This window comes from Anolis carolinensis, chromosome 6 (assembly GCF_035594765.1).
Source record: "Anolis carolinensis isolate JA03-04 chromosome 6, rAnoCar3.1.pri, whole genome shotgun sequence".
In the NCBI taxonomy this organism is placed as follows: Eukaryota; Metazoa; Chordata; class Lepidosauria; order Squamata; family Dactyloidae; genus Anolis; species Anolis carolinensis.
The window spans coordinates 11,728,820-11,750,709 of record NC_085846.1 but is presented as its reverse complement, the minus strand read 5'-3'; the positions used below and the strand labels follow the sequence as shown (position 1 = coordinate 11,750,709).

Sequence of the window (21,890 nt, the reverse complement as noted above, 5' to 3'; positions counted from 1 at the left end):
AAACTCCACGATTCTATGAATAATGATTCAGTTTGAGTATCCTTTATCTGTAATTTTGAAATTGTAGATACTCCAAAACCATCCTTACTGTTTAATTCCCAATTACTTTAGGTATGTATAAAATTACCTTTGGGAGATGCATACAACAACAACAATAATAATAATAATAATAATAATAATAATAATAATAATAATAAATATTAATTAATATTAATATTAATAGAAAATTGCACAGACAGACTACAAACAGAGGCACAACTATGTGGGCCAAATGATTCATTGGAACTTATGCCTCAAGTACCACCTGCCAGCAGCAAAGAACTGGTGGGATCACAAACCTGCAAAGGTCATGGAAAATGAACATGCAAAGATACTGTGGGACTTCCGAATCCAGACTGACAAAGTTCTGGAACACAACACACCAGACATCACAGTTGTGGAAAAGAACAAGGTTTGGATCATTGATGTCGCCATCCCAGGAGACAGTCACATTGACGAAAAACAACAGGAAAAACTCAGCTGCTACCAGGACCTCAAGATTGAACTTCAAAGACTCTGGCAGAAACCAGTGCAGGTGGTCCCAGTGGTGATGGGCACACTGGGTGCCGTGCCAAAAGATCTCAGCCAGCATTTGGAAACAATAGACATTGACAAAATTACGATCTGCCAACTGCAAAAGGCCATCCTACTGGGATCTGCATGCATCATCCGAAAATACATCACACAGTCCTAGACACTTGGGAAGTGTTCGACTTGTGATTTTGTGAAACAAAATCCAGCATATCTATCTTGTTTGCTGTGTCATACAACGTCGTTGTGTCAATAATAATAATAATAATAATAATAATAATAAACTTCATTTATACCCCACCACCATCTCCCCTAGAGGACTTGGGGCGGCTTACATGGGGCAGAGCCCGAACAATACAATCAAGAGAAAACAGCATACATACAATTCACAGTATAACAAGATAAAAAACAAAATACAATATAAAACAGAGATATTATAATAGTTAATAATATGAGTGAACCACCAAGTACAGTTCTGTCATCTACATAGGTGGAGAAACTGAAACATCGATGTGTCTATGAAACATAAGTGTTGAGACTTGGGTCCCATCCCTAAGAGATCTCATTATGTAAATACAAAAATGCCAAAATCCGAAATGCAGAACACATCAGGTTCCAAGCATTTCGGGCAAGGGACGCTCAACCTGTAACAAAATGATAGACCTCGCTGTGAGATTGGCCTCCTCTTAAAGCCTGTAGTCTTAATGATCTCCCACAGCATTGTCACTTAGAATAGAAGAGAATTGTGTGGAGTCACCAGATTCGTATCTGCGGATTTGTTATTTGTTTCTCTCTCCCCCCCCCCCCCTTTTCTTATCTGCATCTCCACCTGCAGGATGCAATCCTAAAAAGAGTCAAGTCAGTAGACTTTTCTGGCTTCTCCTAGTCAGCAGATGGCGCTCCTTTAGTTACAAATCTCTATTGGAAAGAGAGAGAAAAAACCACAGAAAGAACTATATTATTTTCTTCCGATGGTGAACTGCCTTTTTTCCGTTCTCTATTTTTTGTCTTCCCCTTTTTGTGTGTGTGCAAAAGGCTGGGCAGGAAAAGGAGACAAAGAGGAGGAAGTCCAGACCGGCGGAGGCTCAAGAGGGACAGAGATGTGCAGGAGAAGGCTTGCATAAAAAAAAAGAAGAAGAGAGAAAGAGAGAGAAAAGAAGGGGGAGAGAAAAGGAGAAATTGTTGACACATCATTGACAGAGGAGGACCGCTTGATGGAGAAGCGGTGGCTAGATAGATGGAGGACCGAGTGACGCAGATGCTTTCCGGCACTGGGATTCCTGCAGTGAGCCAAAACAGGTAGAAAGGAGGCAGAGGAACAGGTAGAAAGAAAGAAAAAAGACAGAAAAGAAAGGGCAAGAGCAAGGCAAGTGTGAAATGGGATCAAGGGAATGGATAAGCATCAAACGAAAGATTGCAAAATAAATAAATAAAAGGTCTCAGCATCTGCTCCAAATCCAGCTGGAATACCATCACAAGCCAAAAAGTTGGACCAAAAGAAAGAAGCAAGAGTAAGGAAAGAGTGAAATGGGATAAAGGGAACAGGCAAGCATCAGCCAAAGGTTGCAATCCAGGTTGCAAGACAAGACTCCTGTTATCTCTCCCCCCCCTGCATCCACCTCCGACATCAACACACCCCAAAAGTTGGACCCCGATGTCGGGACGGGCGGTTCGAGCAGAGACGCGGAGCCGGGCGAAAGATGACATCAAGAAAGTGATGGCAGCCATCGAACACGTCCGGAGATGGTGAGGCCCACGGCTTGATAATAGTTTTTGTTGACCGTGGTCCGACTTTGGGCAGAAATGTGGCTAACATAGGCAAACCTATCTATTTTTCAGTCGGTCATGGAATCACTGCAGTATGGGTTTTGTTGGGACTTCACAGGGACCTGGCAATCTCTCTTGTTGTGGGTGTACTGTACACTGTTGGGCCTCCAAACCAAGCTTTCAAGGTGTGGGGCACAGGATTAATGTAATGGTTTTTTGTGATTCTTTGCCATAGCCCTGTCTACACTGCCATGGAATGCAGTTTGAAATTGCATTATATGGTCAGCGTAGACTCGTATAGGGAGCCACCGGTGGCGCAGTGGATTAAACCGCTGAGCTGCTGAACTTTGCTGACTGAAAGGTCAGCGGTTCAAAACCGGGGAGCGGGGTGAGCTCCTGCTGTTAGCCTCAGCTTCTGCCAATTTAGCAGTTTGAAAACATGCAAATGTGAATAGATCAATAGGTACCGCTCCGGCGGGAAGTTAGCAGCAGTCCATGCTGTCATGCCAGCCACATGACCTTGGAGGTGTCTACAGACAATGTTGGCTCTTCTTCTTAGAAATGGATGGAGATGAGCAGCAACCCCCACAGTTGTACACAATTAGACTAAATGTCAGGAGAAAAACCTTTACCTTTACCTTTGACTCATATAATGCAGTTCAGTGCAGTAAAACTGCATTCTGGATGGGTCTAGAATGGACTGGATCCAATTTTAATTTTTATCTTTCCCCCTGGGAACTGGTTATGGTTTAGAAAAGTCACTTTTTAAATTATACCTCCTAGAACTGTCATTATACAGGGAAAACATGCATGCTGCCGGATTGGGAGAGAGTTCTAGGAACCATAGTCCAAAAAAAGCAAAAACAAAAACAAAAAAAACCAACAACTTTTCAAGCTTTGTGTTAAATGACTAGGACTGAACTGCGATGGTGTAAAGTATCTGCTACGATCACATCATTCTTTCTGTAAGGAGAGGTAAATCTACCATGTTTGTAGGTGGGTTGTGATCTCTTTGGTGTGTGCGGTTTGTGCAGTTATTATTGTTGTTGTTAGTATCATATTTATTTATACCCCGCTTTCCTTTCTTAAATGAGACTCAAAGGTTGGGATTGTGTCTGGTTTAGTGTTGTGGTGTGCTAATCTGTTTGGTCAATATTTCTCATCTTGTCCGCTGAAAAGTCCCAGATAAGATGGAATAGGATTGCCTCATCTACTGTTTCTTTTTCAGAGAGGTTCACTTTACATGTAATAAAACGGGTGCGTGCAGTTGCACAATTGCAATTTCTGCCCACCAAAACATGACCCAGATGACACATGCGCAGTGAATTTGATGGGAGGAGGCTAATGCTCTGAATTAGTTAAGAGACTGTGAAAGAACCCGAGTTATCACAAACTTTAAATGGCAATATAGGGACTTTCCCCCAAGTGGCCTTTTTTCTTGGTTTTGCCTGTCTAGTTAGAAGAAAAGTAGAGTGGGAAATGACCCTTAAAGCCTTCTGTAGCTTTTCCAGCTAGGAGATATATATATATGACTACCACATTTCCAGATTGTCTTCAAAATAATAATAGTTGTAGTAATGGTGGGAAATAGTGGGAATTTCTACATTTCTCTTTTCAAGCCAACAAAGTTCCTATGTGAATTTAGTGTACATCAGAGTTAAAATTCCATAATTCTCAAACGTTCATAGAAAAAACCCCAGGACATATGTGGCCAACCAACATCAGAGTGTGGTCAGAATGGCAAAGGTTATTAATGAGGAAGAACACATAATCCAGGAGAGGCTGCAGCAGTTTGCTTTTGCCCAAGCCTTTTGGAAAGGGCACTGTTAAACCTCTCCTTCTTGCTGAGCGAATTGAGTCCTAACTATTTCTATACTTTGAAACACATTTGCAGAAGAGGGAAAGTGGAAGTAGGAAGAAGAAACTGGGTCATTTTAAAAGCATCTGAAAAAGTGGGAGGGCAGAGGGTTAGTTGGGACTCTTCCTGCCAAACCAGGACACTTGGAGGGTACAAGATGGATGAACTCCATCCAGACAGTTTCTGTCACTTGCATCAAATATCTATACCTTTCTGAAAGCAAAAAAGAAAGTTTGAAGATACGTCTTGGATTCTTAATGCTTACCTTGTAAGGTGCCTTGAGTTCCGTGCCAGGAGAAAAGCATAAATAAAAAGAAATAACTACCCTGCTCCATTCATACAGTTAAAGTAGGCAAAAGCCACGCTCCTCTACCACACCCTGATGGGCTCACTTAAGCATGATAAGAGGAAAAGTCATCTTTGAAGATCCATGCTCCAAACATACAGCTTCATAATTAAGGTAGCTATACTGGTTTCTGTTTGTTTCTGGGCTCATTTCAAAGAGCTGGCCGTAATCCCAATGGCCCCAAACAGTCTGGGTTTCTGATAGGCCAAAGGACATCTCCTTTTGCATGAGCCGGATTGAGCGCTTTGCTCAACAACAGGGCTTGAGGTTCAAAGAGGAGGAATCACCATTCCTTGATGTCCAGGCATTGAAAGTCTTAACGGTATATGGTGGAATTACCAGCAGGTCGGAAGGAATCTTGAGTACCTAAAAGCTTTTAGATAGGAGTGAACAAAGAGCAGCCTTGGTAATGGTGTCTATACATGTTTTGTCACTGTTGTGTGCCTTCAAGTCATTTCCAACTTATGGTGACCCTAAAGCAGATCTATCAAGGTCAGCTAGTGGATTTTCATGGCCAAATAGAGATTCAAATCCTGTTCCCGAGTTATAATTTATGCTCTAACCAAAATGAGGGGATTTCCTCCCAAATAAGAATTATATCCCTCCTCACAAAATTCCTCCTCAAATTTCCAGCATTGCAGTTTTTTATCATGCCAGAAGCGAATTGAGAGCATACTGCAAGTCACTTCTGGTGTGAGAGAATCGGTCATCTATAGAGACGTTGCCCAGGGAATGCCCGGATGTGTTACCATCCTGTGTGAGGCTTCTCTCATGTCCCTGCATGGGAAACTGAAACTGACAGATGGGAACTCACCCTGTCTCATGGATTCAAGCCGCCAACCTTCAAGTCAGCAGTTCAGCTGGCACAAGGGTTTAATCCATTGCACCACCACAGCTCCTATAGCATTGCAGTAACTATATGAGTTAGCACCTAGGGCTCCATTTGTGGAAACCTGGCACCTGGAGTTCCTGCTTAGAAATCAGAGAGCTCCATGGCTATGGTGCAGTAAAGAGTTCTAATCCCCCCTTGAACTACTAATCCCAAGAAGGAGGGAGTGATGGCCATTAAAATGTAATCTATCTGCCATAATGGTGCTTTGTTGTAGTCACAGTGATAAAAAAAAATTATGTCACATTTGTACTGATAAAAATGTGTCTAGATTTGTAAAAACAGTTTCTTGGTTAACTGCAGCCTGTCTTTACTATCTTTAAAAATCTTTTTGTAATTGCTGGGTCTTTGTGAGGATCTGCCAATTGGCAGGCAGGTGATCATTATTTTTCCAAAATGACTCCTACGGTAGGATAGTTTACTAATCATTAACCTCTGGCTCACAATCTAAAGACACAAAATATAAAGAAAAGGGATTGGCAGTGGGGATGGGGATTATATCTGGCATATAAATATGCCTCTTCTTCTTTTTCCCAGGCAGTGACAGTTGGGATGGAGAGAGGATCTTTCATCTTTTCATCTTCTTCTAGGCCTGGGCATGGTAGTGCCTCTTCTTCTCTCCCTGTGGGATCAGGACAGTGCAGTTGGGATGGAGAGATAACCTTTCATGTTTGTGTCTTCTTGTAGCCCGATCCTTTATTTTTGTGTCTTCTTGTAGTCTTAGACATGGTGTAGCTGTGCATGCCTCTTCTTCTCTTTGTGTGGGATTAGGGCAGTGGCAGTTGGGATGGCCTTTCATCTATTTACTTCTATAGTAAAGTCATGGGAGTTTTGTTATTGCCTTCGAGTAATTTCTGAACCTACCACAACTCTAAGGAGAACCTTTCACAGGGCTTGCTTGACACAATTAATTCAGAAGGGCTTTATGTTTGCCTTCTTTTGAGGCTGAAGGAGCATGAGTTGGCCAAGGTTACTTAGTAGGTTTCATGACCTGAATGGGGATTCAAACCTTGGTCTCCAGAATCACAGTCCAATGCTCAAACCATTACACCATGCTGGTTGGATGTTCAATAAATAGTGAGGTTCACATGGCAAGTCTCTGACTTCTATTGCTTTCTCTTCTCTGCTTCCTAGGGAAAAACGGTGGGTGACAGTAGGAGACACATCTTTACGCATCTACAAGTGGGTACCCATTGTGGATCCCCGGGATGAGGTACGTGGAGGAAGCCTCTGTGCTGTCTCTAGTCTCTTGTCTTTTCATCTTCCCTTATTTTCTTAGTCCCTTCTTCTCTTCACTTTTTCAACAGGAGAAAAGGAGATTGGCAGGCAGCAATGAGCAGCAGAGGGCGAAAGAGAGAAGATCCCAAGGGCTCAGTTCCCGGAGCAATCCTGCCTTGCTGATGTTGGATCTCAATGGTACATCTTGGAAAGTGGGGGACAGGAAAGGGGAATTCTAAATATTCCTTCCTAAACTACAAATCCCAGGACTCCACAGGATACAACCCCAGCACTTAAAGTGGAATCATAGTGCTATAACTATGGCTGGATTTACCTTGCCATATAAGACAGTTTGGGGCTGTGTATTATTGACACAAAGACATAGTATGACACAACAAATGAGGTATATATGTTGGATTTCATATCACAAAATCACAAATTGAACACTTCCCAAGTGTTTAGGTCTGTGTGTTGTATTTTCAGATGATGCGTTCAGATCCCAGTAAGGTGGCCTTTTGCAGTTGACAGATCGTTATTTTGTCAATGTTTATTGTTTCCAAATGCCGGCTGAGACCTTTTGGCACGGCACCAAATGTGTCGATTACTATTATTGCTATTATTATTATTATTATTATTATTATTATTATTACAGTAGAGTCTCACATATCCAAGACTCACTTATCCAAGATTCTGGATTATCCAAGGCATTTTTGTAGTCAATGTTTTCAATATATCGTGATGCTTTGGTGCTAAATTCGTACATACAGTAATGACAACATAACATTACTGCGTATTGAACTGCTTTTTCTGTCAAATTTGTTGTATCACATGATGTTTTGGTGCTTAAGTTGTAAAATCATAACCTAATTTGATGTTTAATAGGCTTTTCCTTAATCCCTCCTTGTTATCCAAGATATTCGCTTATCCAAGCTTCTGCCGGCCTGTTTAGCTTGGATAAGTGAGACTCTACTGTATTATTATTATTGTTTTTATTATGACACAGCAAACAAGATAGATATGCTGGATATCATATTATTATTATTATTATTATTATTGATATTATTATTATGCTTATTTATATCCTGCTTTTTCTCGCCACAAGGAGACTCAAAAAGGCTTATATGTTCAGCTTAGACCTATACAATGCAGTTAGATGGCATTATATGGGTCCAAAACGCATCATATGACAGTGTAGATCCAGCCATGTCATGTAGAAAGGTTCCTAGCAAAGTGGTGTATTACTGCAGAACCATTTCCCCTGGCCTGAACTAAATATCACATGAAGTTGTCAGTGCTCTGGTCTGTCCTGAATATCCAGCCACCAAAGGTCTTCTCTCTGACATCCTCTGTGTTTTTCATGGTTACATTTCTGCTTTTCCCAGATGAGAACAGTAACCAGAGCTCTATTTCGGAAACCTCCTTGCTGAAAGGTGGTGACACCAGCCCCAGTCCTACTCCAGACCGCAGCCAGACTGTCACCCCAACCCCGTTAGGGGAGCTAAAGACCGAGGATTCACAGCCTCCTTTGTTGGGGCAGGAAGGAGGTAGGTTCTACCAAGGAGAGAGCTGAAGGACAGGGGACACTAGAGTTTGGACTTATATATGACTTGGATACCGGGTATCTGAAGGACCACATTGTCCTATTTGAGCCTGCCTGTCTTTTAGATCAGGCAAGGGCAAACTTTGGCCCTCCAGGTGTTTTGGACTTCAACTCACATAATTCCTAACAGCCTACCGGCTGTTAGGAGTTATGTAAGTTGAAGTCCAAAACACCTGGAGAGCCAAAGTTTGCCCATACTTGCTCTAGATCCTTCCATGGAGGAATTTCCTTCAGTCCTTCTGATTTTCCAACCATATTTAGTGGGAACAAGAGGAAGGATCTTCTTTCATTGGAGCTGTAGTTTGGTAATGCACCAGCACTCTGATCAAGAAGGCTAAGGGCTTTTCAAAACTACAACTTCCAGGATTCGATAGCATTGGGCCATGGCAGTTAAAGTGGTGTTAATTCGATAGCATTGGGCCATGGCAGTTAAAGTGGGGGGGGGGGGGAATCTGAGTGATTGATAGTCAAAAGTTGAATCCAGTCACACCACAGTAACATGGATCTGCCAAGTCTGATCTCTTGTTTTCTTTCCTGGGTGTAGATTCTAGTGGGTTGCTTCTGGAGGGAACAGATGAGCCTCCCATGCTTACCAAAGAAGAGCCGGATCAGAAGACATCGGATACCCCGGTGAGTTTCTTTATGTTTGGAAGGGGAAAGACCAGGGGTCCTCAAACTTTTTAAGTGGAGGGCCGGTTCATGGTCCCTCAGATTGTTGAGGGGCCGAATTATCATTTGAAAAAAAAACCGAGCAAATTCCTATGCTCACTGCACATGACTTATTTGTAGTGCAAAAAAAAAAAAAACCATAAAAAACCCCAGCAACAATTATTTATTTATTTATTACATTTCTACCCCACCCTCTCTCACCCCGAAGGGGACTCAGTGCGGCTTACAAGTTGTATGTACATACAATATATTATATTATTAGCATAGCACAATATTAGCATTATATATTACTATATTGCACTATACCACTATACCGTAATATTATTAGTAATATTACATTTAATAAATAATATATAATTAATATTATTATATTATACAGTATTATTATATTGTATTATTATTATTATTATTATTATTATTAGCTGCCCTGAGTCCCCTATTGGGTGAGAAGGGTGGGGGTAGAAATACTGTAATAAATAAATAAATATTATATTGTATTACATTATAATATTTATTATCAATATTATATGTATACACAATATTTTTATTACAATATATTATATTATATTATTACCATATCATTCATTTACAATATTTCATTTACAATATTGGTAAATGAAAAAACAATACAATATTTAAAAATAAAAATAATTTTAACCAACATACTGTACACTTATCAAGATTTCAGTGGGACGTGTGGGCCTGCTTCTGGCCAATGAGATAATCAAGTAGGATTGTTGTTGTTGTGCCTTCAAGTCATTTCAGACTTTGGGTGAGCCTAAGTCTAAAACTGAGGCCGGGGGTCAGGTAAATGGCCTTGGAGGGCCGCATCCGGCCCCGGGCCTGAGTTTGGGGACCCCTGGGAAAGACTGTTCTGTTGTTTCCAAAGTGATTGGTGGGAGTCGAAGTCCAAAACACCTGGAGGGCCAAAGTTTGTCCATGCCTACTTTATACACATATCCTGATACGACATTTTGAATAATTTTGTGCATGAAACAAAAGTCTGCGTACATTGAGCAATCAGAAAGCACAGGTGTCTCTATCCTAACTACCCATGTGGATGATTTTGGATTTTGGAATTCTGGAGAAGAGATGTTCAATCTGTTCTATATACTTACATACATACATACATACACACTTTTAATAAGGAATATTTGTATTCCTTAACTATTGCAGATTCGCCTTTTCTACTGCTGAAAATATCCCGGCATTAGAAACAGGAGAGGCACTTAAATTTAAGCCCATCCAGGTGCCCATGAGCTCATGCTGAACACCATGGGCCTTCAAGGTCTTATCTCGGATTCTCAGAGAATATCTCGTTTGTCTATGTTTCACTCCTTGCGTTCTCAGGCCCAAGAACACTCCCCATCAGCCCAAGGCCTTTTCTCAAGGGAACTTGAACTTTCGCTTTCCCTCGTTGCCTGGGAAGGAGCACAGGAATTTCATCTGCCTGCAACTCGCTTGGATCACTCACTGACTTTCACACATTGAAATCCATCATTCCCTTCATTCTCTGACTCGTCATCAGAAACATCCTCTAACAGTTGCTGAGCTACAACAGTTGTGTATTTTTAATCTCGGGTGTCCTCTGAAACCTCCAACTCTAGGGTGCTTTGAATGCGATTTCCTGCTTCTTAGCGGGGGGGGGTTGGACTAGATGGCCCATGAGGTCTCTTCCAACTCTACTATTCTATGATTCTATGATTCTAGGGATGAGGGCTTGAAACTGTTTATGGTTTAGGTTACTTTGGCAACCTTCGTTTATAGGAGGTTTGCATCTTTTCTCCCTCTTGTTGCACTCCCCCTGAAATCACAGGTCCGCACTTTGGGGGTCCTCCTGGACTCAGCGCTGATGCTTGAGGTGCAGGTGTCGGCGGGGGCCGGGAGGGCTTTCGCACAACTCAAACTTGTGCGCCAACTGCGACCATACCTCGTGAAGTCTGACTTGACCACGGTGGTGCATGCCTTAGTTACCTCTAGACTGGACTATTGTAATGCGCTCTACGTGGGGCTTCCCTTGAAGACGGCCCGGAAATTACAATCGGTCCAGCGCTCGGCTGCCAGATTAATAACGGGGGTGAGTTACAGGGAAAGATCCACTCCCTTGTTCAAGGAGCTCCACTGGCTGCCGTTTATTTTCCGGTCCCAATTCAAGGTGCAGACCATCACCTATAAAGCCCTAAACGGTTTGGGACCCACCTACCTTTGTGACCGTATCTCCTATCATAAACCTGCCCGATCCCTTCAATCGTCAGGGGAGGCTCTCCTGTCGCCTCTCCCGATATCTCAGGCCCGCCTTGTGGGAACAAGGGAGAGGGCCTTCTCTGCTGTGGCCCCCCGACTGTGGAACTCACTGCCCGTTGAGATTAGGCAAGCTCCTACATAAGTAGCCTTTAAGAAAGACCTGAAAACATGGCTCTTCCGTTGTGCTTTTGGAGAGTAATTACTACATACATCTTCTCTGTTGCTCCCCTCCAATATCTATCCTCTAGATTGCACCACTATTTTATGACCCTGTTCTTTGTGGTTTTTATTCTTATTTCTTTCTCACCCCGAGTTTTTACTTAGTGTTCATGTGGCCCGCCCTTGTTTTTATTGTTCTTCTGATGTTGCGTTGTAATGTATATTATCATTTATTGTATTGTTCAATGTGTTATGATTTGTTGTTCTTTTATATTCTGTTATATTGTATTGTTCTGGGCATGGCCCCATGTAAGCCGCCCCGAGTCCCCGTTGAGGAGATGGTGGCGGGGTATAAATAAAGTTGTTGTTGTTATTATTATTATTATTATTATTATTATTATTGTCTTCCAGGTGAAGGATGCTGCCACCCCTTCGGAGCCTGCGAAGACCTTTGCGGAGCCCACATCTGAGGCGGAAGAGGTGCCGTCCCTTGGGGCTCCCCCACTGAAACGTATCCGTACCGAGGGGCAAGATTCAGAGTCTAGCCAGCCCTCGGAGGCTTAGGTTCAGATCTGTTTCTGTCCTCCCCACTTCTTTTGATTTGGTGTTGGGGAAACTTAGACGGAAGAGCATCTCTTAGCATCTTCTCAGCTAAAATATGGTACCAGCAGCCATTGTTCCGGCTCGTGTTGTGTCCCCCCCATCCCAATTGTCACCATTTTTCTGTCCATCCCTATAGAGGCATTATGCTACTATATCTTTGGATGCACAAAGGGAACATGTTTGTTTACAGGTAGCAGCCATGTTCATTTATGATCCGCAGTATTAAAACGAGGTGTGTTGCTGAGGACGAAGCACACAAAACTGAAACAAATGTGGGGAGGAACAGTCTTAGGGTTTGCTTTGTTTTAGATGCCTCGTTACTTTTGTGGAAGTGAATGGGAGAAGCAAGACCACATTTGCTAGAAGTAAAAGATGCTTTAAAAACACTTGCCAGGAAAGTCACAAGGTTTCCAGGTTCTGTGTTCCAGTCTTTATTGGGGAACTAAAGGGCACCTATTGGTTTTAAAGGCAAGGTGACATATAAGCCTCCTCTTATTCCAATTTTGCAGTCAGGACAAAATCCGCTTCCACATTCAGTGAATACAGCCAAATAGGAGAATTAAGCCTACCAGTTTTGCAACAATTTATTATTTTTGTGGTTTAGAGGAGGGGAGAATTTGGAAAGGGTTTTTAGTTTTTTTCCTGAATGATGAGAACTAGATTCTTGCATCTCAGGGGTGAAAATCCCACCCTGGTTTGTGGGCACGAAAGATGTCTTGAGCCTTAATGAATCTGTCATTGATCTTTTAAGCAACAAGTCAACGTTAAAGTTGTATATTGTTGTCCTTGAAATCCCGTATGAATCAGGTCTACTTTTTGGCTACTTTCTAGGAAGGAGAAAGGCACTCTTCACATACTGAAAGCATTAGTTGTTGTATTGCAATTAAAGCTTGCTTCCATATCATTGAAATGTTCTGAGGCAAAGGTTTGGTCTTTAGTCTCTGGCAAGGGACTAAGAATGTATCTACACTGTAAAATAAATGCAATTTGATGTCATTTCAACTATTATAGCTAAAATCTTGGGAGTTGTAGTTTTATCAGGTCTTTAGACTTCTTTGCCAAATAAGTCTAGTTCTGGCGTCTCATCAAACTCTAACTCCCCAGGTTCAACTGCATTTAACCATAGCAGTTTAAAGTGGTGTCAAACTGCATTGATTCTAAAGTGCGGATGTACCCTAAGATACACCTTCGCTCCAGAAGGTTAAGGAAATCTTAGGTCCCATTTATACTACCATATAATGCAGTTTGGAACTGCATTAGGACATCAGTGTAGACTCTTACAATGCAGTTTAACTATTCTGAACGGCATTATATGAATCCACATTTATCATATAATGCAGTTTCAAACTCAGCTGTAGAAATAGGAAGTTGGAACAGACCTTGTAAACGTTACTTTGTTTGGTGTGCAGCATACTTTCAACTGTCCAATCCCAATTAATCCCCTATCATTCCACATTATCAGTTGCTTTAAAATGTCCCATTTTTCTTCTCTCCACACTTTCCCTCTTCATCTTCAGCTCACTACCATTGCCACAAACTTCCATTTTTGCAGTAGAGGAATTTTGACTTTTGAAGCAATTTGTTTCAATCAGACAGAAGGAACATTTCACGAGGAGATCTGAATTCTTATTTGGAGGGCCAGGCCCTCATTTTGTCCCTTTTGTGGCTACACATGTTCTTAGCCCAGCTCTTTAGGCCTTTGCAAAAGCTTTTTATGTTTAGGACTCTGCAGTTCCATTGACCTCACACATATGCCACATATGGCTTGTTGTGACAAATCCACACGTGTGTACTTTGCAGCCTGATACCTGGCATGAAAAAGTCACAACCGTCTTGTTATACATGGTATTTGCACAATTTCTCTCACAGACACCGTTTCCGTGTGCAAGCAAGCTTTGCAGAGTCTGCCGCTGGCCTCGAGACTTCCATTCACTTTAGAGAATGTGCTTAGTAGTGGTAGCAATGTGCTTTTGTTTGTTTTAGCAATCGTAGGCTAACGTTACTCTTTTATATTCAATTGTTCTAGAAGCAAAACGTTTATTTTTGAGCTGACATTGTCATTTTCTGGGTCTATAAAGGAAGTTCTTCCTCATGTGAAGCCTTGCGTCTGTGTCTTTCCTGGATGGGGTAAAGGGAGAATGTGTTTCAAAGTAACTCAGAAGGTATTGTTCAGTCTCTGTTTCGTCAGAGCTACTCTGTAAATTAGGCAAATGGCATTTCATGGAGCCACATAGAATTGGAAGCAGTGTTGGTGTGACCCAGTCAGTAACTCATGGTGTCACCCCGAAGTACCTCTTCCTCTACAACAATGGTTCCCAACCTGTGGTCCGTAGACAACAGTAGTACCAAAGAACAAAAATATGGTCCGCAGCCTCACCATTACTACATCGTTGCAATGAGAACAACAAGTCTCGTGAAACCCTCTTGTAGTGCCGAGACAACAGGGATGTTGGGAAGGGAGAGGCTGACTACCCACAAAAGGTGCGACAAGCCTCCTGACTGCTGCTTCTCCTCCTCCTCCCTCCCCCTGAGTGGAGCCATTCTATGTAGCACCTGGAAGCAGGAGCGCTTTGGTGTCTTCGTTTTTAGGCCAGTTCCTGGGGTTATTTGGAGTGCTGATTCAGAAAATTGCATTGGATAGACCACATCAGCTCTAGATTATTAAATATGGTTTTCTGTGGGTGAGTAGATGGCGACTACTGGATGGCATATGTTTTGTAACAGAAACCAGAGCTGATGTGGCCTATCCAATACAATTTTCTGAATCAGCACCCCAAATAACCAATTTGAATCTAAAGTTGACCAAAACCAGATTCGTAACCCTTTTGGTACTAATGTTGGAGAGTGGTCCCTGGTCAAAAAAAAATTGGGAACCACTGCTCTACCAGATCATATCACAATGTTGTAGCTAAAATACCAGATCTTCAAGTATCCATATCATTGCCTCTCCTGAAACTTGAGATTGTGTGTGTGTGTATCCTTGTTGGTCTTTTGCTCCTGATGCTGTCCAGAAATCCCAGCACCAAAGGGCACCCATCTTGCAAGAAAGCAGGAAAAGACCCAGAAATTCAAAATGTATGGTTAGCCCATTCAGCAGCAGGAAATATGTTCGGAATTGCAAATTAAACCCATATGCATCTTCACCCATCAAAGCACGCCACACAAAAGCATGTGTTTTGGCATACCATGAGAAAAACACAGCTGTTGCTGGCGTCAAAAACTGCTGGGGAAGTGGTTGGGAGTAGAGAAGGGATGGGGAAAAGTGGAAACTGAAACTGAAACGTTTTATTATCATAATCGTCAAGATATTATTATAATCTGCAAACACTTTTGGCCAAATATGATTGTCTTCTAGAGGAAGAGTTTTGGTGGTGGATTTGTAAATGACTGTGAAGACCTCTTCTGGATCCACATCATCTTTCACACTGATAACACAGATTTCCAGATGGAAGCAGTCTTGGCATAGATTTCCAGATGGAAGGTCTTCACACATTATTTTCCTTTTGCCCTGTATGCAAGTTTCTTCAAAATCCATAGTAAAGTTGGTAACAGCTGATCTCCCAATTACAACACTTGAATGCCCACGCTTCCCAGGTCTAGGTGTTTAATGTTCATACCAGATTTTTAATGTTATATTCAAACATATTGTTAAATCTCTTTTACTGTCCACCAACATTCCGTTTTCCATTCTTAAACTGGGAATAAAGTAACTGCTTTGGAGATGATGATTGGGCATTCAAATAACGTGGCCAGTCAAATGGTTGGTAGTGGAGAATAATCGCGTCAGTGTTGGTGTTCTTTACTTCTTCCAGAACGTTGATGTTTGTCCACCTGTCTTCCCACGAGACTTAGAGTTTTTTTCCAAAGCAGCATTGATGGAATCTTTTCAGATGTCGAGAGTTAGGTTTGTAGATAGTCCATGTGTCGCAGACATACAATAGAATTGAAAGGACAATATCTTTGTAAACAAGCATCTTGGTGGCCCTACGAATGTCCCAATCCGCAAACACTCTTTGCTGCGCTCGCAGAGCTCAGGCTGTGTTGTATTTCAGCATCAATGTTAGCTTTTTGGGGGAGGTGGCTGCCTAGGTAGCAAAAACGGTCTACGTTTTCTAGCATTACACCATTAAGCTCTATCACTGGCATTGCAGATGGATTGGCTTGTGCCTGCTGGTAGAGCACTTTGGTTTTTTCAGTGTTAGGTGAGAAGCCAAGCTTTTCATATGCAAAGCTATTTAAAGTGACTCCTTTTTTTGTATGGTTGTTTAAAGAAGAGAGTGGGGTGTTGAAGAGGGGAGGTGAAGCTCGAAAACACTGTAAATTTGTGGGGAGAAAGGAGGGATTGGAGGAAGGCAGCCACTTAAGCACACACAAGGATGGTTAGCAAGAGGGATTTGAATCCAGAGTTTTCCCCTTCCAGATTCCAGACCAGTCTATTCAACCTTGAAAAAGCTCTCAGAGGCCTTTATGGTCCTACAGATTTGTGGTTACTGAACATTTTCCATTTTCTTTGACCTGTGCTGAGAGAAAAAAGGGAGGTTATGTATAGAGAACACCTCTAAGATTGATTTAGTTTAGCATGAAATTGTATGGATTCAATCCACTTCTTCAAATGCACTAATCACAATTCTATTTATAGTATTTTAAGTGGTACTCCAGATTAAGGCTAACTGCTAATATACTCAGGCTTTTCTCTTAACTCAATCAGAGGGCCCAAATCAATCTGAAGCTGAATTTCTACTCCCTTCCCAGTCAAAGAACTGTTATTGAAACCTTGGGATCCCAAAGAGAACTCCAAACGGCTTTAGAAAGATCTTGATAGCCAAGTCCAAGATGACCTTTCACCCAGAAACCTAATTTGGGATAACCTTCACAGATAACTTTTATCCTGGATGTACAAGTTTCACAAGCACTCATACACTCACCAGGGGAGAACACAGGAAAATTTAATCACCCTTCCAGCTGCAAGCATAATCCTAACAAGACCTCCATCTTCCTAACAGTGGAGTTAAGTCAAAGATCATGAAAGTCACCCAACACCCAGCCAAGCCCTCTCCATGGGAACCCATGCATACTTTGCTAACACCCTGCCACCCATTGTTAAGTTGGGCAAGACCCGTTCTCTTATTCTGGCCAGGCAGGAATGGAGTCATTGGCACCCATTGACTCAGACACTACCCGCATTCCTTTCCTCCCTGCAGCCACCAAGGGTGGACCAAGAAAACAGCCACAAGACTTCAAATTGAGCAATGACCATTTATTAAAGTGATCTTTAGACCAAGAAACCAACCAGCGGCAGCTGGCACATCTCAGCTGACCAATGCGCGGATCCTAGCCAGCCCCAGGTTGTGTCAATCAACACACAGAGCAGAATAAAGTCCTCCGTCTCAAACTGTTGTCAAAATCCTATACGTACTAGTCTTGTGCCTTTGTATAGAATTACTATCTGTTTCTTTTTGTTTCATTCGTATGGCCCTGTTTTTGTTTTGGAATTCTGCTTCCGAAAACAAGACCTTTCTGAATGAGCTGTTTCATTCTTTCGTCTGAATAAACAAAAATTTTAGTTCCATCGACCAATATGGGAGGGCTTCCCAAAATCCCCTCCCCCTCAGTTTTGGTGCTAGAGAATCTCACCATTTCACTGATCCTCAGGCTCTCTCCAGCATTCATTTGAGATGTTATGGTTGGTGGGATAAACCCGTCTCTGAATCCAGATAGGCAAAACGCAGTCTGTGGCTCACTGATGCTGTTTTTGCAACCCTTGGCTCTTCTTCGGGCTCTATTATCTTTTTAAATGGGTAGCAAGCCCCCACCCTCGTACTTTTTAACACACAGTAACTTGGAAAGATAGGAACCCTGGTGGCGAAGTGTGTTAAAGCACTGAGCTGCTGAACTTGCAGACTGAAAGGTCCCAGGTTCAAATCCCAGGAGTGGAGTGAGCGCCCGCTGTTGCTCCAGCTTCTGCCAACCTAGCAGTTCGAAAACATGCAAATGTGAGTAGATCAATAGGTACCGCTCCAGCGGGAAGGTAACGGCGCTCCATGCAGTCATGCTGGCCACATGACCTTGGAGGTGTCTACGGACAACGCCGGCTCTTCGGCTTAGAAATGGAGATGAGCACCAACCCCCAGAGTCAGACATGACTGGACTTAATGTCAGGGGAAACCTTTACCTTAACTTGGAAAGAAACTCTCTTTAAGAGTGTGTGTGTGTGTGTGTGGCCTGCAGGCCCAAAGCACTCGTGACTGCCAGGGCCTGCAGCTGAGCGTCGAGCGAAGTGCCTCTTACTAGGCACTTGGCGCTTGGCTGCAAGCCCTGGCAGTTGCAGGCTCTTTGGGCCTGCAGGCCACACATACACTCAAAGAGCCCGTGACTGCCAGGCCTTGCAGCAGAGTGCCAGGTGTCTAGTAATAGGCGCTCTGTGCTCCGCTCGGCACTCTGCCTTGTAGCCTTGTTGGGAGGTGTTAGCTGGCCCTGATGGTTTCTTTTCTGGAATTCCCATGTGCTTTTTTTCGTGTCAGGAGCGACTTGAGAAACTGCAAGTCACTTCTGGTGTGAGAGAATTGGTCGTTTGCAAGGACATTGCCCAGGGGACGCCCGGATGTTTTGATGTTTTTATCATCCTATTCCTGTGTGTTTTAATTGATCTTTATTTTACTGGCCAGATTTTAGTGTTTTTTAATATTGGTGGCCAGATTTTGTTCATTTTCATGATTTCCTCCTTTCTGTTGAAATTGTCCACGTGCTTTTTGTGGATTTCAAGGGCTTCTTTGTGTAGTCTGATATGGCAGTTATTAAAGTGGTTCAGCCTTTCTGTGTTACCAAATAATACAGTAGAGTCTCACTTATCCAACACTTGCTTATCCAACATTCTGGATTATCCAACGCATTTTTGTAGTCAATGTTTTCAATACATCGTGATATTTTGGTGCTAAATTTGTAAATACAGTAATTACTACATAGCATTACTGTGTATTGAACTACTTTTTCTGTCAAATTTGTTGTTAAACATGTTTTGGTGCTTAATTTATAAAATCATAACCTAATTTGAGGAGCCCCGGTGGCGAAGTGTGTTAAAGTGCTGAGCTGCTGAACTTGCAGACTGTAAAGGTGCCAGGTTCAAATCCCAGGAGCGGAATGAGCGCCCACTGTTAGCTCCAGCTCCTGCCAACCTAGCAGTTCAAAAACATGCCAATGTGAGTAGATCAATAGGTACCGCTCCGGCGGGAAGGTAACGGCGCTCCATGCAGTCATGCCAATGGCCACATGACCTTGGAGGTGTCTACGGACAACGCCGGCTCTTCGGCTTAGAAATGGAGATAAGCACCAACTCCCAGAGTTAGACATGACTGGACTTAAGGTCAGGAGAAAACCTTTACCTTTTACCTAATTTGATGTGTAATAGGCTTTTCCTTAATCCCTCCTTATTATCTAACATATTCGCTTATCCAACATTCTGCCGGCCCGTTTATGTTGGATAAGTGAGACTCTACTGTATCCTGTGTCCAGGTTGGTTCCTCAAGTGCTCTGCTATGGCTGACTCCTCTGGTTGCGTGAGTCTTGCAGTGCCTTTCTCGTTCCTTGATTCGTGTTTGGGCAATGCTGGGTTTGGCTGTAGCCTTGTCCACAGCTGTACGGTACACGGTAGACTCCTGCAAACCAGGCCGGGCAAGGAAGAGTTAACCCCTCTTCCTTCTCCTCCCCCTTTTTCCCATGTGCAAAGAGATTGAGAGAGAGAGAGAGAGACGGAAGAGGAGGGCAAAGAGAGGCGAGGACTCGCCTGGGCGCTTCGCTCATTTCCTGAGGCGGGTGTGTGAGTGTGTTTGGAGAAGGGGCTCTGACCCCATTCTCCATTCCCCGGAGCCGAGCGTGGAAGGAGGGGAGGAAAGGGGGGGCCGAGCCGGGGAAGCCATCGCGGCTTCCACCCAGCAAGCTCTCCGGCTCTTTGCATCCAAGGTGAGTCGCGCAGAGAGTGGCTTAGGCGCAGGTGGGAAGGCGCCTCAAGCACGGGGACAGGGAAGGGTGTGTATATGTGTGTGTGTGTATATGTGTAAGGGGGATTGGGGGCAGAGGCGAGGGCTGGACTCCCCCAACAACTGGGAAGCGGGTTGGGTTTCATTTGGTTGGAGAGGCGCGTCTTCATTATGGACTAGGCTGGGGAGACTTGGCTTCATTATGGACTTGGTTGGGGAGACTTGGCTTCATTATGGACTTGGTTGGGGAGACTTGGCTTCATTATGGACTTGGTTGGGGAGACTTGGCTTCATTATGGACTTGGTTGGGGAGACTTGGCTTCATTATGGACTTGGTTGGGGAGACTTGGCTTCATTATGGACTTGGTTGGGGAGACTTGGCTTCATTATGGACTTGGTTGGGGAGACTTGGCTTCATTATGGACTTGGTTGGGGAGACTTGGCTTCATTATGGACTTGGTTGGGGAGGCTTGGCTTCATTATGGACTTGGTTGGGGAGGTTTGGCTTCATTATGGACTTGGTTGAGGAGGTTTGGCTTCATTATGGACTTGGTTGGGGAGACTTGGCTTCATTATGGACTTGGTTGGGGAGACTTGGCTTCATTATGGACTTGGTTGGGGAGACTTGGCTTCATTATGCACTTGGTTGGGGAGACTTGGCTTCATTATGGACTTGGTTGGGGAGACTTGGCTTCATTATGCACTTGGTTGGGGAGACTTGGCTTCATTATGGACTTGGTTGGGGAGACTTGGCTTCATTATGCACTTGGTTGGGGAGACTTGGCTTCATTATGCACTTGGTTGGGGAGACTTGGCTTCATTATGCACTTGGTTGGGGAGACTTGGCTTCATTATGCACTTGGTTGGGGAGGCTTGGCTTCATTATGGACTTGGTTGGGGAGACTTGGCTTCATTATGGACTTGGTTGGGGAGACTTGGCTTCATTATGGACTTGGTTGGGGAGACTTGGCTTCATTATGGACTTGGTTGGGGAGACTTGGCTTCATTATGCACTTGGTTGGGGAGACTTGGCTTCATTATGCACTTGGTTGGGCAGACTTGGCTTCATTATGCACTTGGTTGGGGAGACTTGGCTTCATTATGGACTTGGTTGGGGAGACTTGGCTTCATTATGGACTTGGTTGGGGAGACTTGGCTTCATTATGCACTTGGTTGGGGAGACTTGGCTTCATTATGCACTTGGTTGGGGAGACTTGGCTTCATTATGCACTTGGTTGGGCAGACTTGGCTTCATTATGCACTTGGTTGGGGAGACTTGGCTTCATTATGGACTTGGTTGGGGAGACTTGGCTTCATTATGGACTTGGTTGGGGAGACTTGGCTTCATTATGCACTTGGTTGGGGAGACTTGGCTTCATTATGGACTTGGTTGGGGAGACTTGGCTTCATTATGCACTTGGTTGGGGAGACTTGGCTTCATTATGCACTTGGTTGGGGAGACTTGGCTTCATTATGCACTTGGTTGGGGAGACTTGGCTTCATTATGGACTTGGTTGGGGAGACTTGGCTTCATTATGCACTTGGTTGGGGAGACTTGGCTTCATTATGCACTTGGTTGGGGAGACTTGGCTTCATTATGCACTTGGTTGGGGAGACTTGGCTTCATTATGGACTTGGTTGGGGAGACTTGGCTTCATTATGGACTTGGTTGGGGAGACTTGGCTTCATTATGGACTTGGTTGGGGAGACTTGGCTTCATTATGGACTTGGTTGGGGAGACTTGGCTTCATTATGGACTTGGTTGGGGAGACTTGGCTTCATTATGGACTTGGTTGAGGAGGTTTGGCTTCATTATGGACTTGGTTGGAGAGACTTGGCTTCATTGTGGACTTGGTTGGGGAGACTTGGCTTCATTATGGACTTGGTTGGGGAGACTTGGCTTCATAATGGACTTGGTTGGGGAGACTTGGCTTCATTGTGGACTTGGTTGGGGAGACTTGGCTTCACTGCGCACTTGGAATCCTAGAGTTAGA

The 21,890-nt window shown here is 43.5% G+C and overlaps 1 protein-coding gene across 1 annotated transcript; it reads left to right on the top strand.

Annotated features, from left to right (window-relative positions):
- The first annotated feature begins 1,484 nt into the window (after window positions 1-1,484).
- On the top strand, window positions 1,485-14,021 carry bcl7c (BAF chromatin remodeling complex subunit BCL7C). Its single transcript, XM_008115387.3, has 6 exons — window positions 1,485-2,316; window positions 6,565-6,643; window positions 6,738-6,846; window positions 8,031-8,192; window positions 8,793-8,878; window positions 11,732-14,021. The coding sequence occupies exons 1-6, from the start codon at window positions 2,225-2,227 to the stop codon at window positions 11,882-11,884; spliced, it is 681 nt and encodes a 226-aa protein (XP_008113594.2). The 5' UTR covers window positions 1,485-2,224; the 3' UTR covers window positions 11,885-14,021.
- Window positions 14,022-21,890: the final 7,869 nt, after the last annotated feature.

Bases quoted from the DNA above. Each gene is read 5' to 3' on its own strand.
- bcl7c (XM_008115387.3), top strand. From the start codon at position 2,225: ATGTCGGGACGGGCGGTTCGAGCAGAGACGCGGAGCCGGGCGAAAGAT. The intron at 6,847-8,030 runs GTACATCTTGGA...TGCTTTTCCCAG, and splicing joins GCTGATGTTGGATCTCAATG to ATGAGAACAGTAACCAGAGC. The intron at 8,879-11,731 runs GTGAGTTTCTTT...ATTGTCTTCCAG, and splicing joins AGAAGACATCGGATACCCCG to GTGAAGGATGCTGCCACCCC.